The sequence below is a fragment of the Vicia villosa genome, unplaced genomic scaffold (assembly GCF_029867415.1).
Source record: "Vicia villosa cultivar HV-30 ecotype Madison, WI unplaced genomic scaffold, Vvil1.0 ctg.000163F_1_1, whole genome shotgun sequence".
Classification (NCBI taxonomy): Eukaryota; Viridiplantae; Streptophyta; class Magnoliopsida; order Fabales; family Fabaceae; genus Vicia; species Vicia villosa.
In genome coordinates, this window is record NW_026705046.1 from 1,108,853 (window position 1) to 1,124,397 (window position 15,545).

At 32.5% G+C, this 15,545-nt stretch overlaps 1 protein-coding gene across 1 annotated transcript; it reads right to left on the reverse strand.

Moving 5' to 3' along the window:
- Nucleotides 1–4,521: 4,521 nt before the first annotated feature.
- On the reverse strand, nt 4,522–7,757 carry LOC131624828 (GDSL esterase/lipase At5g03610-like). Its single transcript, XM_058895745.1, has 5 exons — nt 7,657–7,757; nt 7,363–7,560; nt 5,374–5,639; nt 4,915–5,224; nt 4,522–4,819 (listed from the first exon to the last, which is right to left on the reverse strand). Exons 1-5 carry the CDS (start codon nt 7,721–7,723, stop codon nt 4,590–4,592), a joined length of 1,071 nt encoding a protein of 356 aa, XP_058751728.1. The 5' UTR covers nt 7,724–7,757; the 3' UTR covers nt 4,522–4,589.
- Nucleotides 7,758–15,545: the final 7,788 nt, after the last annotated feature.

A 15,545-nucleotide genomic window follows, 5' to 3' on the forward strand; every position in this document is an offset into this window, starting at 1 on the left:
TTTAGGGACAAGCATTCGATTCTCAATAACTGCGTTTTTTAATTTAATTTAAAATAACACAACATATTTCTTTGGTTGAGCTGACAACCCATAAGAATTGTATTTCATTTGATTTTTATTTTTAAATTATAAAATGGATCATATATTCCCTCGGTTGAGGTTGCCATCGATAGGTAAAATTTCATCTAACTCCTTAGTTGTGCCACCCAACCCATAGAAAAGCCCTTAATGTTATACATTTCTAGAACATAACATTTTTCTATTCATACACAAAGTAAAATAAAAAAATGAATGAGTCCTAAACTAAACTCATCTTCTTCTATTCCTAGTTATTTCAAAAATGTCAGCTGAAAATGTCAATCAATCATTCATCTAGTCATACTTATTTTTATTTAATGTCAGCTAAGTGATTGTAAGAGGTTTTTTATATCAACAAATTTGAAAAAAGAATATGAAAAATCGATCGCACGTCAAGTGTTCGATAATTTGTCATTTTACGTTTTTCTTATTATTTTCATTGGAAATAGGTTACCATATATTAGTAAGCCTATTGAAACGATTGATAGAGACTTATGTGTGTTAGAACATGAAATGTTCTGATCAATATTTCTAGTTTTGATGATAACATTATATATGAATTTTGTATAAGACAATGTGGTACTCTAATTATTCACGTTTTCCATTTCAGGAAAAGTCTAAAAGAGTATGCACTAATTCAGTATTCAGAAGCTCTAATCCAGAAGATCTGGATGACTTCATCAGAACATGATCTGGAAGACATCAGAAGATGGTCTTGAGAAAAGCAGAACATGATCTGGAAGGCATCAGAAGATGGAATTAGAAGCAAGGCTCTGAAGTTCTGAAGGTATCACGCTCAAAAGCACTTCCATAGTCTGCTGACTGAAGTTGCATCTGCACCAACGCTGAAGACTCTGATATTCAAACGTTAATCCAATAGTCTGAGTCCAGAAGCAAGTACAAGATGAAAAGGCTACAATGTCAAATCTTACTGACAAAAGGAACGTTAGAAGCTACAAAAGGCAAAGTTAGCAAGAGCAGTTGAAACAAGGCTCGAGGTAGTTGACAAAAGAGTGAAACATTAAATGCAGCAGTATACTATTCACGTAAAGCATTAAATGCTCCTCAACAATCAGTTTTCTCCTTGCCTATATAAGTGAAGCTCTGGATGCTGAAGCAAATAGAGAACTTACGCAAAGCAATCTTACGCTGCCAAAATACTTCTACACGTTATTCACACAAACAGCAAGATCTTCATCTTCAACCTCACAAATATTGTAATATCTTAGTGAGTGTTAGAACTTAATCTTGAGAGTAAATCACTTGGTGATTATAGCTTATTAAGAAGCACTTTAAACTCTTGTAACATTGTTTAATTTTCTGTAAGAGATTTCCTAGAGTGATCAAGTTTTGATCAGCATACTCTAGAAGACTTAGAAGTTGTCTAAGTGGAGAACCATTGCAATCAAGACTGATTAGTGGATTAAATCCCCAGTTGAGGTAAATCACTCTGTAAGGGGTGGACTGGAGTAGTTTGATTAACAACGAACCAGGATAAAAATAACTGTGTGATTATTTTTAATTGCCATTTTTGAGAAACAACCCTTATTCAATCCCCCCTTTCTAAATGTTTTTCACTCATTCAATGTGTATCAACTCGCTTATCATTGTTATTCAATTTTTAAATTGTGCGCATATCTGAGTTTCTAATAATCGCTCCAGTTCAGACGACTTAATTGATCTAGGTCAAACCTTTCTCTTACCATAACTTTTGTGATTTTTAAAAACTGTTTTAAAAAGTCATTTTTGACTTAGGGATCTATCCACCCCCCTCCCCACTAGATAAGTCATCGTCTAACCGTTAAAAGGATTTATTCTAGATCATTTATGTACTCCATATTCTTACCCAATAATTAGCTTAAGAGGTGGTCTTTTGATCAGGTCTAAGAGACTCAAATTTTTGGAAATATGGGTGAAGACAATAATTATGCTTATTGGATAGAAAACATGTATGTACATTTACTATCAGTTGAAAAAAATCTATGGGTAGCAGTTTCCGATGGACCTTTCATCCCTAGAAAGGAAGACGATAACTCTATTAAACATCCAAAGGATTGGACAGGTGATGAAACCAAAAAGGCTTTGTATGATTTGAAAGCAAGGAATATATTTTCTCAGCTTTAAGCGTGAAAGTATTATACTCTATTTCACATCATAAGAGAGCACAAGCTATGTGGAACGCTATTTAAACCCTTTATAAGGGAACTGAAGACGTCAAGCATTCTAAGATCAACAAGTTAATAAAGGAGTTCGAACATTTTCATATGGAACCCAAAGAATATGTGGAATCCATACAGACTCATTTCCTCTACTTAATCAACAAACTAAACAAATTAGGAAAGCTTGTTTCTTACAAAGATTGTGCTAACAAAATATCAAGGTCAATGTGCAGGGAATAGAAACGGAAGGTTACCGCCATAAAATAATCTAACAATATTAATACTTTGGGCATCACAAATTTTTTCCGGAAACTTACTAAGCATGAGAGTGAGCTGAAACAACTCGCGGATAGCGAAGTGAAGTAGCAAAAAGGGAAAAAATGTAAAGTAAGTAAAAGGGATCTTTCTTTGAAAGCTTCATCATCTAAGGTGAAGAAATCAAAGGAAGAAAGTGATAATTCAGATGAACAATCTCCTAAGAAAGTGGAGATGAGGTTATTCTTAGGTGCTACAATCAATATTGGAAAAGAAACAAGCTCGAGTGTTCCACAAAGATTTGATAAATATCAAAAAGTCTCATCAGTCTAAAAGATAACATAAGAAAAATGATGAAGACATCACATATTATGAGTATAAAAAATTGGGACATTATAGAGCTATCCGTCCAAGTCTCACTAAGCATCATAAAAATAAGGATAAAGAATTCTTCAAGACGAAGGGCAGACATGCCAAAGGTTGTAGAATCTATATCGCCTTGGAAATAACAGGATGAGAACTCCTCCCCTGATTCCTTCTTAATCTCAAATGATGAATGTGCTAACCTATGTTTAATGGCATGAAAGGAAAGTGGAGACTCACAAATATACTCTTCAGATCATGAAGATTAACCTTTATATAGAGAAATGTCGAAAGCTTTTAATGAAATATATGTGGATTCATTAAACACTTTTAAGAAAACTCTCTTCAAAAGAAAGTCATTTTAACATTTAAAAAGGAGATTAATGATCTTAATAGCGCATTGGATTCCTTAAATGAAGAACATACATCTCTAGTTGATGAGCGTTTTAATATTTCTAACACTTTAGTTGAAAAGGTAAAATAAGTAGAGTGTGCCACTTGTCCAACTTTAAATTTGAAATTGAAAATCTCAAAAGACAATTAACACATGTTATTTCACTATCTACTATCAATTCTACTTCTTCAAGTGAAAGAGAAATCATTTTAAAGAAAAACCCTAAAGTTGCTAGAAAAAATATAAAAAGTATTTCATCTAAAGCTATATGTCATTATTGGGGTGATAAATGTCACATTAAGCATCTTTGTCATGTTAAGAATGTTAAAGTTCCCAATGGTACCATAGCTTGGATACCTAAGTGTTCTTTAACTAACCATATAGATCCAACAAAAATTAAGTATCTAATTCTATCTATTGATATTTTGTGCAGGAATGTCTTGAAATATTAATGGATTCTCAAAACAAGTGAAGGAAGATGTATCCAATCATATTTTTGATCATATTGTTTTTTTTATTGTATTAGTGTTGTTATTTGCTAACTTTACTTGTGCAGTAAGTTTTGTCCTAGATATTCGTAATTAGTATGGTTGTTCCGTTCTTCACTATCTCGCGTTGTTGCACTTAATTTACCTTAATTGTTTTCATTCCATCATGATCATTCAACTATTTTTCATTTGCATCAAAACAGTTGCATTAATATTTTTTTAATACATCTTGCATTAAACATTTTTTGAATTAATTTTTTTGCATAAGTTTCGTATTCATTTTAGTTCACATTGATGATATTATATTTTGCGTCACTAATGAATCTATTTGCAGGATGTTTGCTAGTGTCATGCAGTGAATTCGAAATGTCCCTCATGAAAGAGTTCATATATTTCTTAAGATAACTAATCAAACAAGCCAAAAGAAGAACTTGTACGTTGGAATGCAAACCTTGCAGATCCACCTCCGTGATCCACCGTATCAAAGATTAACAACTCTCAATCTCCTAACACAAACATAATTCTTAATTCTAGTTCCGATCTAGAATAGTCCATTTAATGATCAAGCCATATTATAAACAAGGAGAAGGATTAAAAATAAAATGTCTTTACAAAATGGGGAATAAGAAATTTTGTTGTTAATTAAGGTGGTTTCAATGACTATTTTATAACAATTTTTAAAAAAAAATTGAACTTTGTACCTATAAATTAAAGGACTAACCTCTAACTAGTAAGGTAAAAAACACATCAAGTATAAGAATAATTTTTTTAATAAAATGCATTATGCCAGAAGATTATTACAAGTTCATGTAAATCAAATGTTGCCAGAAGATTATTACAAGTTCATGTAAATCAAATGTTAATTTTTTCAATAAGTTGACCAAGAGAAGATTGCAACTGTTGGTAGACAGAATTCCAACCATTTTGAGAAGGATGAACATAGTCCCAAAAGAATGAAGCCTCTGGTTCATCACATAAACTATATTTCTTTTCTCCCTTATCATCCACAACTCCACAAGAATTTTTAAAACCATCTCCATTACAACAAGGTTTTAATAATGGATTCAGCAGTTTCAAGTTTTCTGCACAATAGAGAAAACATTACATCTCCATTAGAGAGACGCATTCACTAAACAAAAATAAAAATAAAATAAATTAAAAAAATAAAAAAAATTACCATCTTGATTTTCCTGCATCATTTCAATGGTAGAAAGGAAAGCATTGTAGAGGTCTAGTGTAACGAAAACCGATTTTCCAACTTGTTGGTTAAGTTGTTTTACAGTTTGAAGCAATACTTCATTGTGATTTTGGGCTACCAAATTTAAAGGACTAACGCAACTAAGATGAAAAGTTGCCACAGTTATTTGAGGCAAACATCCAATAGGTTCCAATAAACCAATTGCTACTTTGTTTACTCCTAAATTGTGAATGCGCTCAACGTTTATTGTTAATTGCTTGATAAGAGTTTCTGTAAAAGATTTTATCTCCTACAAAAATGAATAAAAAAGAAATATATTAGTAAAAGAAAAATTCGATAGAAACCATATATCATCAACGCGCATCTGTATAGAAACCAAATATCATCAGCACGCATCTTTATACACTAAATAAGAGCAAAATAACATTAAGCACTTACCGTAATGCTTTTATTGTTTGCTATGAAAGCAGTGTAATCGTTTCCAGAAACGGCTACAAGGGCGACCGAAGATTCTAGGTCTTGTTTGGTATAAACATTTTGTTTGATTAGATTCTCGAGTGAGTCTATTTGAACAGTCATGTTTGGTCCTTTAGTTAATGTTTCGAAAATACCAACCCCTCCATGAGCAAAGTTGATTCCATATTGTAGGTTTGAGGAATTCTTCAAAGAGTATGGTGTAGGGGTTTCAATTTTCAGAAATGAGGCTGTGTAGTAAACATATATATATGAGAAAAAGAGTAACATGAGGAACAGTATAAACAAAAAAAATAATAATGGGGAATAGTAATATAAAGGGTTGGTGTGTTTGAATTGGCGGTGGATAAAATTGATTTTATTAGAATTGAGTTTGGTAGAATTGATTATATCATAATTGAGTTTAGCAGAATTATTTTATGTTTGGATATATTTAAATATATTTATATAAAATTGACTTAAACAATAAATTACAATCTAAACATCAACTAGAATCAATTCTGGAGGTAGAAGTTACAAATCTTATCTTCAAGTAGAATCAATTCTAGAGACAAAATTAAGGGTCCGTTTGTTTTGCCTTTTTTTAAAATGATTGTTATAGTGCTAAAAAATTCTATATAAAAAAATTTTACACAAAAACTTTTTATAAAAGCTTCAAATGAAAATTTAGTTTGAATAGTTATTCTTAAAATGTGATTTTAAATATTTTATTTATTTATAAAAAAAAATTAGATATCAAACTTTCAAAAAATTACTTAATTTTGAAGCTATTTCAAATAGATTTTCATAAAAATAATTTTTGAAATAAACTTTTTAAAATAATTGAGATTTGGAATAAGTTTTCGTCTTTAATAATATATGTTTATGTTATAGGATGTCAAAATGAGTGTTTCATTTAAAAAAAACAAATATAAAAAACTTGTAATATTTAGAAAAACAATTTTGAAAAATCTATTTTAAAAAATACAAAAAAAAATCACTTTTTAAAACCAAAACAAATAGACCATAATTCTATTTTTGTCTAACCAAACATCTTAAAATTATTCAGATACCAAACCAAATATGGAATTAATTACTTAGAATCGAAGGCTTAAAACACTTTTACCAAGATGTCTCATCTTATGAATAATAGCTGTAGTGTTGCCAAAATATATCTACGTAATAAAACTAGTAAGGATAGGGATCCCTCAACTAAATAAGCTAGTAAGGGAAATTTTAAATAGATGGATTTATATTATAAAAAAAAGTACAAATTAAGATTCAACTCTAATGTACCGTTAGAGACAATTAAAATTAAATATAATATTATTCTTGTCATCTTGTAGTTATTAAATATTTTATAAATAATACTTTCTCTAATTTTTCTTATAAGAAAATTTATTGTTTAAATTTATTGAGCAGTCAATGTATAGGTACTAAATATAAATTAGATATATTGTTTATTCAATAATTTTAAAAAAGTAAATTTTATAATAAGGATAGGAAAAAATATATTATTTTTATTTGAAAATATAGTATTGTTATTGATTGTTTGTTTAATTTTTGTTTATTTATCTAATTCCTAATATTTAAATTTAAAGATTTTAAAATAATTATGAATAAAAAACTGGAAAAAAAAAGCTTCTAATGGAAATATTTAAATAGTTAAATTTATACCTTAATAAAAAAAGTAAATTCAATCCAATGTAGAAATATAAAAAAAAAAAAAATTAATTGTTATACATTTGACCAAAATTTAATACTTAACAGTGATTTGACCGAAATTCAGCCACAAAAACAAGTAAAGTCTGACGAGAATTTCTTCAACTATGACTTGGGATTCGAAATTCAATTTGAAAATAAGTAACGTTGAGATAATAATTTCTTCATCAATGATTTGAACTCAAATCGTTTTGAATGATTTACTTTTAATTGAAATTTATTGAGATGAAATCGGAGTTAAGAGTACTTTACCAATGTAATCAGAGAGAACACGACCATCGGAGAATCTTCCAGCAGGTGTACCAGGATATGTCATTCCATAAGGAGGTCTGTACGCTGGTGAATCCAAGAAATTGCCTGTGTCAACATACGAATCTCCAAATACAAACAATTTTACAGAGTTGTTGCTGTCATATACTCCATGTGTTTTCTTAGTCCCTTCCACCATTTCTGCAACATTAATTAATTAATTCGTGAATATCACATATTTAGGAACAAATAAAATGAAAAGAGTAAAGTATTTAATTGAATGAATTGAGTCAATACCTGTTATTGAAGTGAAAAAAAGAAGAAGGAGTAAAGGGAGAAGCGTCATTGCGATTTGCTTTGCCATTGATGAACAAAAGTATTTGAAATGTGAAACTCTATCCTCTTTTGGATCCTATTTATAACAAGAAAAGAAATTAACTTGAGGAAAGTAATTAGGTGAACACTCTTGAATTTGTTTGGATACAGATTCCTTTTTCTAATTAAACAAAGATATTCAATGTCATGTCATTCTTTTAATATTATATTATTTTTTTTTAAATTAAAATTTTAAATAAATTAACAAAGATGGTACACAACTAAATCTAAAAAGTATCAAATATTTTGTCAAATAAGTTAAGCACTTTCTCATTCTTAAAGTGTAATCAATTCTGTTAGAATTGGTTTTCGGTAAAAAAAAAAAAAAAAATCTAAAGTGATAATATCTTTATCCCGTTTGATTTTGTTTTGTTCAAACATTCTATTTAGTAATGGTGTATTCTTTATTATGATATTTTTTAATATATTTTATACTATTATTTTTTTAATCTCTTTCATACTTTACTTATCGAACATCTTACAAATTATACTTTTTTTATCACAACAAAATTAATATAATTCATTAGTCAAAAGATGTTCAATACAATGAAGAGTTGAAACTAACATACTACGTTCAACTCAAGAATTGACCGCCCTCGCAAGAGAATGAGCAGCCGAATTCACTTGAAGTTTAAAAAACAACAAATAAAACATAACAATAACTCACGTGCAGTCACCAACTCCCAAAGATTTACATTTGCGAGGCGCTGCCCCACGCACAATATGACCGTTGCATTAAAAAGTATATTATTTATTTTGTAATTTAAAAATAATATATTATATAAAATTTAGTTAGCATTGTTATGTGTATTAATAAAAACAGTATATTAAAGCATTTGTTTATTATAATAGTATAGTATATTATAATAGTATTTAAAATTATAATAGTATTTTTTTTTAAAATTACATGTTTATTTAGAAAAAATATGTGTAAGTCTAAATATTTAGAATAAATTATTAATAAGATATATGTTTTTTGAAAAAAAATAAGTATTTTTTGAAAGGTATAATATGGTAAATATATTTATTTACTCTTTTAAAAAAGAATAACTCAAAATCCTATTAGATATATAACATGGTTAAATATATACTCTTTTAAAAGGTATTCTGGACTAGCCCAATCTTTAGAATTGGCTCAATCTACTCCAATTTACATATCCGGTCCAATAAACATTGGTCCAGATACTTCAGCAAGCAACGGCTGCACCTCCCTCTTGCCCACCTACCGAGCACGCGTGAACGACGAATTCGTCACAATAAAGTATCATCTGATCACACTAACACTCCCGTTCTCGCCAACGGCTAGTTCACTTTGTCTTGATGGACGAGGACTAATCTAACTGTCACCCGCATTTTGGGCCTGGAATCGCGTCAAGCCCAAAATATCGGGCCAAATAGTAAAACTTTTAGAAGAACATTATAAATTGCCCTCACCTCCATGAAGGCAATGTATTGAACTCTCTCTCAAACCTATACTTTATGTTGTACCTTTGCTCTCGTTTTTACTTTGGCATCAGAGTGTCTTGCAAGTACAACCCCCTTTTTTTCTCAACCACCACTGAAGATCACGCCGTAGCTGCTGGCCCACTTGTTTTGACTCATAAAGATCAGTAGCATCGTCTGTGGGAATCGAGCTTCCCTGTTTCTTCTGCTTTCATCTTCTTGATCATCTTCTTTAACATCAAGGAACTCAGAAACCAGAGATTTTAACTTTCGTACTCAATGGCCAGCAACAACGAGAATATTTCTGCTTAAAATAATGCCCTTAGTCAGCTTGATAAAACTGATGATGAGCCAATTGTGCCGCTCTAGACGGTGATAGCATGCAACCCCGGGATGGTCTCACTACACCTCCCTCCTCTGAAGATGCAAGTGATACCCCCATTCTACACCGTGGGAATACCGGTGGCAAGAACCATCAAGATCCCATCTCCGAAGTCATCCCTTTGGGCGCAACATCGATCCGATCGTGGTTGCATATTCGTATCTTTGAACTAGACTAATGCCATAATCCGACAATAACACGTCAGGATTGGGGCATTAGAGCAGAAGCGTTATTCTAGGACCCCTCCTCTAGACCCTCTTGTCCCGAACAAGAAGCCTTGGCCTTCAAGAAGCGCCACCATTCTCCTCCCCTCGGCATGAACAACATTCTATTCTTGCCAAGAAAATCAAGGAAGACCATCGTTCTTGTAACGCCCTGATTTCAATATTTATTTTATTACGTATTTATTGGCGTATTCGATGCTTAAATTGATATTTTAATTATTATTATATTAATTTGTTAATTTAACTATAATATAATAATAGGGTGATTTAATTAAATTAGACTGAGTGTGTAATTAGTAAGTGGGGGGTGTGTACTAAGCCCATTAGTAATTCAATAATTAGTATGTTTTAATAAAAATAATAAGGAACTAAGAGGAAAAAGGGAGATTAGTGAACATTAGTGAAGAACGTGAAATTCAGAGAAGAGGCTAGGGCAAGAGGTAGAAGAACTCCACCATTGTTGAGGAAAATCAAGCTTCAATCAAAGGTAAGGGGGGAGAATGGGTTCTTTAAATGATGACTTAAGCATGAGAGGGTAGTGAGGGTTCCTTCCCCTCTTTAGGTTTCATAATTGATAAGTTTGATTTCTCCTCTGAATGTGTGAATTGATTTGATTTGTATGTTGTTCTTCTTGACTAATGATACTGTATGATTTTCTGGACGAAATTCTGGTTTGAATTGATGAATTATGATGTGGATTTGGATGTTGGTTGAGTTGTTGTTATGTTCATAGGAGAAACTGAATCTAAATGTATAACTGTCCAATTTGATGAGTAGAAATTGAGTTGTTATTGTAATACGGTGAACTGACTTTTATATCGAAATGTGTGGTTAGCAAGAGTCGCCACCGACTTTTATTTTATCCAAATATTAGAAAGGCTAAAAGAACAGGAAAAACCTTTTAAATAAAAACTGAGTTCGGGGGGTAATTATGCAAAGGGAAGGTGTAAGGCACCCTTTGCATCCATGGTTTTCCATGGGCTCTTAATTGCTTTGCTCTTTTTCGTTCAGAAATGTAGAAGAAGTGAATATGGATTTTAGCTCGTAAATGAGCGTAGCCATTTTGAAGGTTTATGAGAAAGAATATGAAAATGTTTTTAGCCAGAGCAAGGAAATTAGGGGCAATTACCTTAATAATGTAGAAAATAGTTCTTTTAGCCTTTCAGGGTGAAAGGGTCTTTCCATGCCATAAGAGGGCAGGAAGCCTTTCATTTGGATGTTGAAGGGTCATCGAGAGTTCGTTCGCCCTAAGACTGTCCCATGTCATAGAGAGACAGGTAGTCTAAGGGAAGAACCAGAATAGCCTTTCGTAGGAAGCCAAAGGATACCTCAGCCTTTTCGTAGGCAACTTCCGAGGGTCGGGGTCATATTGGTGTATCGAAGGCAGCATCATTAGGGACTTATGATCTTTGCATTAACCGAGGCAACATGGCTGAGGTATCCTCGTATTCGAGGGACACGGCTATTCTGCAAAAAACACAAGGCAACAGGCAACAGGCAACAAGAGAGGTTACCAAAAAAGTGTGCGTGGGTGCAAAAATCATGTGATTCAATTCGAAATATATTATCTTGTAATTAAATGGCTCTAATTCAGTTCAAAGTTGCACTCCCTAGGATTACTAACCACAACAATTAATATTATACAGTTTAAGTGCCTTTAAGGCCAACCAATACAAGCCAGGAACAGATACATAATAATAGGGGAGGGGAAAAAGAAGCTAGCGGGTTTGACATAAGTAATAATTAGGCAGAAAAATAAAGAGGTTAGAGTTTTAGGGTTACCGACTATTTGAACTTTGGCGGTTGGCAAACCCTTAAATTTGTAAAAGGAAAAATAAACCAAAGGGGGGTGAGTGTATTATCAATTCAAATGACAATTAGGGTTAACCCTAATTTGATAAAGAAAGAAAAATAAAAGAGAATAGATATTTAAAATAAACATAAAATAGAACTTAGCTTTTGATTTGATCTGATATGGTTTGTAGTCGGGAGTAGCCTCGAGGTTAACCCTGAAAAAATGGCAAATGTGGTAAAATGCATGATTGCAAAAGAGTTCATTGACTTTCGAAGTTTTAGCCCTAATAACAGTTTTATAATGCAAATAAAGAATAAATAATAAAATAAAAGAAAATAGAGTCGGGACTTAGCTTCGTAACAAGCGTGGCGTGGGATTGGGAGTCGTCGGATAATAACCCTGAAAAGAATGCACAAAGAAATATTTTTAGTGTAGGCACGATCTAAGACAAACCTCGCAAACCCCAATCAAGGCACAAGTTAACCATGATTAATAAAATAACAAAAATCAAATTAATTAATTATTGGTTTTCAACCTAATTAATTAAATCGGCAAAAATAGGTTTTCGATTAAATTATCTAACCTAGTAAGTAAATTAATTAATTAATAAAAATACTAAACCAATTAAATAATTGAACAATTAATTTAACCATTTATCAAATAAATAAAAAAATGAGTCATTAATAATTAAAACAAATTAATTATTTAATTATAAAATAAATATTAAAAACAAATAATTTTATGAACAAAAAGAAAATTTAAAAGAAGATTAAAAAGAAAATTTATTAAGTAAGACAAATAAACAAATTAGTTATTGAATAAAATAAGAATAACAACTCAACTTATAATCCAGTGAGGTTGGCTTGTGAGGGTGCAAGGTGTTCCTGTAGTTCTGGAGCGTGGGATCGATTTAGATTGAGATCCAGTGGTTGACTCATGAAGGTGTATCGTAGGCCAGCAGAGAGTAGGTGCGTTGAATCTAAGAAGCAATTGTGGCAAGTAAATTAACAAAAATAAAGGGAGGCACGCACACCTGGGGATCGAACCCCTGCCTCCTCGGTTGCATTCGATACGCCTTAGCCAATTGTGCTAGTTGTCTGCGCTGTAAATAGGACAAACAACAAAAGTAATATACAAAAATTAAATGCCCAGAAACTCAAAAAAAAGAAGCGCGCGTATTGCTCTTCTTCTTCGTTTTGAATCGTTTTACCAGATGCTACGCCCACGGTTTCCGTGTGTTGCCGTAAACCCTGCAAGATCAAAGACTCAACAAAATCGATCATAAATTAAAACCCAGACTATAGATCGACTGGAAATCGTCCAATGAATCCGATGGCATCATTGATTTTGACCAATTTTGCCTAGAGCAAGAAATCCCAATTTAAGGTCTTGGAACCCTAACAATGGTGAAAGGTTGATCCTGCACTCAAGCTTCAATTAAACTATATAGAAAGCTTTGCAGCATCATGAGGAACACAAATATATACTCAAATTATATTTATCATGCCTGAACCGATGAAATCGATGCAAAAAAAATCAAACAAACCGTGAGCGATATACACTTGGTTCTGAACGCGTTGGCTAAGGGTGAGGATGCGATTAGCTTCAAGGAAAACCCAGGAACACGTTGCAATCCTTTGAATGCCCTGAATCGCCCTCCAAACTGAAAAACGCAATTGACTTTTCCTTGGAAATTTGAAGGTTCGGTTGGGGCTCTTGGAAGCTGCCAAAATCCTCCCAAACCTTATGAATGCATTATGTACTTATAGTACAAGACATTAGGTTAACAAAACTCAAATAAATCTTCTTGAATCAAAGATTGGAAGATTGATTTGGATATGATTTCAAAACTTTCTAAACTTGGTCAAAATCCAATCTTCTCTTCCCAATTTCCATTAAAACGAATTTGAATAAAAAATGTGATATTTGGGTGATTAGAATTGATTGGAAATAAGAATAAATCACATCTTTTATATTTTCTCTTAATTATTTGATTGAAATTGTATTTTTAAATGAATAAAAATCCAATAAAAATAGAATAAAAATCAAATAATCGTGGGATTGGGTTTGGAGGTCTTGGATATCATAAGGATCAAGATTGGGCCAAAAAAGGTTGGGTCCTTTTGCAAGAAAATTCAGTTTGAAGCCTTTTGTATCACAATTTTCTCTTAAAATCGACCAACTTTGACAAGGCATATCTCCCTCAATTTTTTAGGTATGGAGAAGTTCTAGGACTTTTTGGAAACCTCGAGATGTCCTCTACAAGCCACTTTGGAAGCTTTTTCCCATTTGAAGATTTTATCTTGATGATATGGGCTTTGACAAAAAACTGCTTTCGGTTGACTTTCAAAAAGGACCTATAATCGTTTGACTCATATCTCTCAAATGAAGTATTTTTAGACCTGGAATGTGAGAGACAAAGTTGTAGAGAATTCAATTTCCTTCAACATGAGCTTTGGATGGAAAATTTCTGATGTTCCATGTGGGAGTTATGGCTGGTCAAAGTTCAGTTGATTTTCTCCTATACAAACCCTAATTTAGAAACTTTTGGATTTGTTGATTTCTGATCTTTCCTTGATGAACCATGATCAATTCTGGATCAAATGGTGAATGATACTTCAATATGAGGATCTTAACAAAAAATCAGGAGTTTTGACTTTACTTTGACCACAGTTGACTTTTAGGTTAACCCAGTCGACTGTTGACTTTCTGATCAATTGAGTGACCAATTCTTTGAGCTGAGACTTGATACTTGTCATAGAGGTAATTTGAGATATCATAAACCATATGAGGTGTCTTGACTTTGATTTTGAATAGGAGAAATAGTATGGGCAAATTTTGGGGTATGACAGCTGCCCCTGTACAATTTTCTTATATCTGAAGATGTAGACTGGCATGTGTGCCTGTCAGGATCTGAAGATAGAAGAGGATTGAACACTAGAATACCCAGGAATTTGCCCTAGCTGAAGTATGGACTTTTGTCAGAGATGGGCTTGAAGATGCCCTCAGGTGTTGACAGAAAGTTTATTGGAGATGGGCTTACAGATGCCATCTGGATGTTGGGAGTGTGAAGTGAATTAATTGTAGTGACTCTATTGTCATGATCGTTCCTGAACTAAATACCGGGAATAGATATGTGACTCAATCGTCGTGACTCCATTGTCGTGATGCCATTACCGTGACTCTGTTGTCGTGATTCTATTTTCGTGACTCAATTGTCGTGATTCCATCATCGTGACTCAGTTGTCGTGATTCCATTATCGTGACTCAGTTGTCGTGATTCCATTATTGTGACTCAGTTGTCGTGATTCCATTATCGTAACTCAGTTGTCGTAATTCCATCATCGTGACTCAGTTGTCGTGATTCCATTATCGTGACTCAGTTGTCGTGATTCCATTATCGTGACTCAGTTTTCGTGATTCCATTATCGTGACTCAGTTGTTGTGATTCCATTATCGTGACTCAGTTGTCGTGATTCCATCATCGTGACTCGGTTGTCGTGATTCCATTATCGTGACTCAGTTGTCGTGATTCCATCATCTTGACTCAGTTGTCGTGATTCCATTATCATGACTCAGTTGTCGTGATTCCATTATTGTGACTCAATTGTCGGGGTTCTTTGATTGTGTCTACACCGTTCGTGATGATAGAATTAGATCCTTGAAGGTTGATCGTGTCAGTACCATTCGTAGTAGCTGAGTTAGATCATAGATATTGTTCATCTGCTTGTTACTGTATCCTGAAAAAGGTAAAGTTAGTTTTTATGTAATGTCATGATGCATGTATTGTGCGACGAGTCTCTCAAAATAAATGAGAAACTTGAGTGTTATGTATGAATTCATTATGAGGCAATGTACGTGATGTATGAATATGTTTATGACATATGATATGTGAATATGATTTATGTTGTCTTGATTGAGAAAATAAATCTCTATATCCTTGTGATTTTGCTGTTTGATCTTGTCT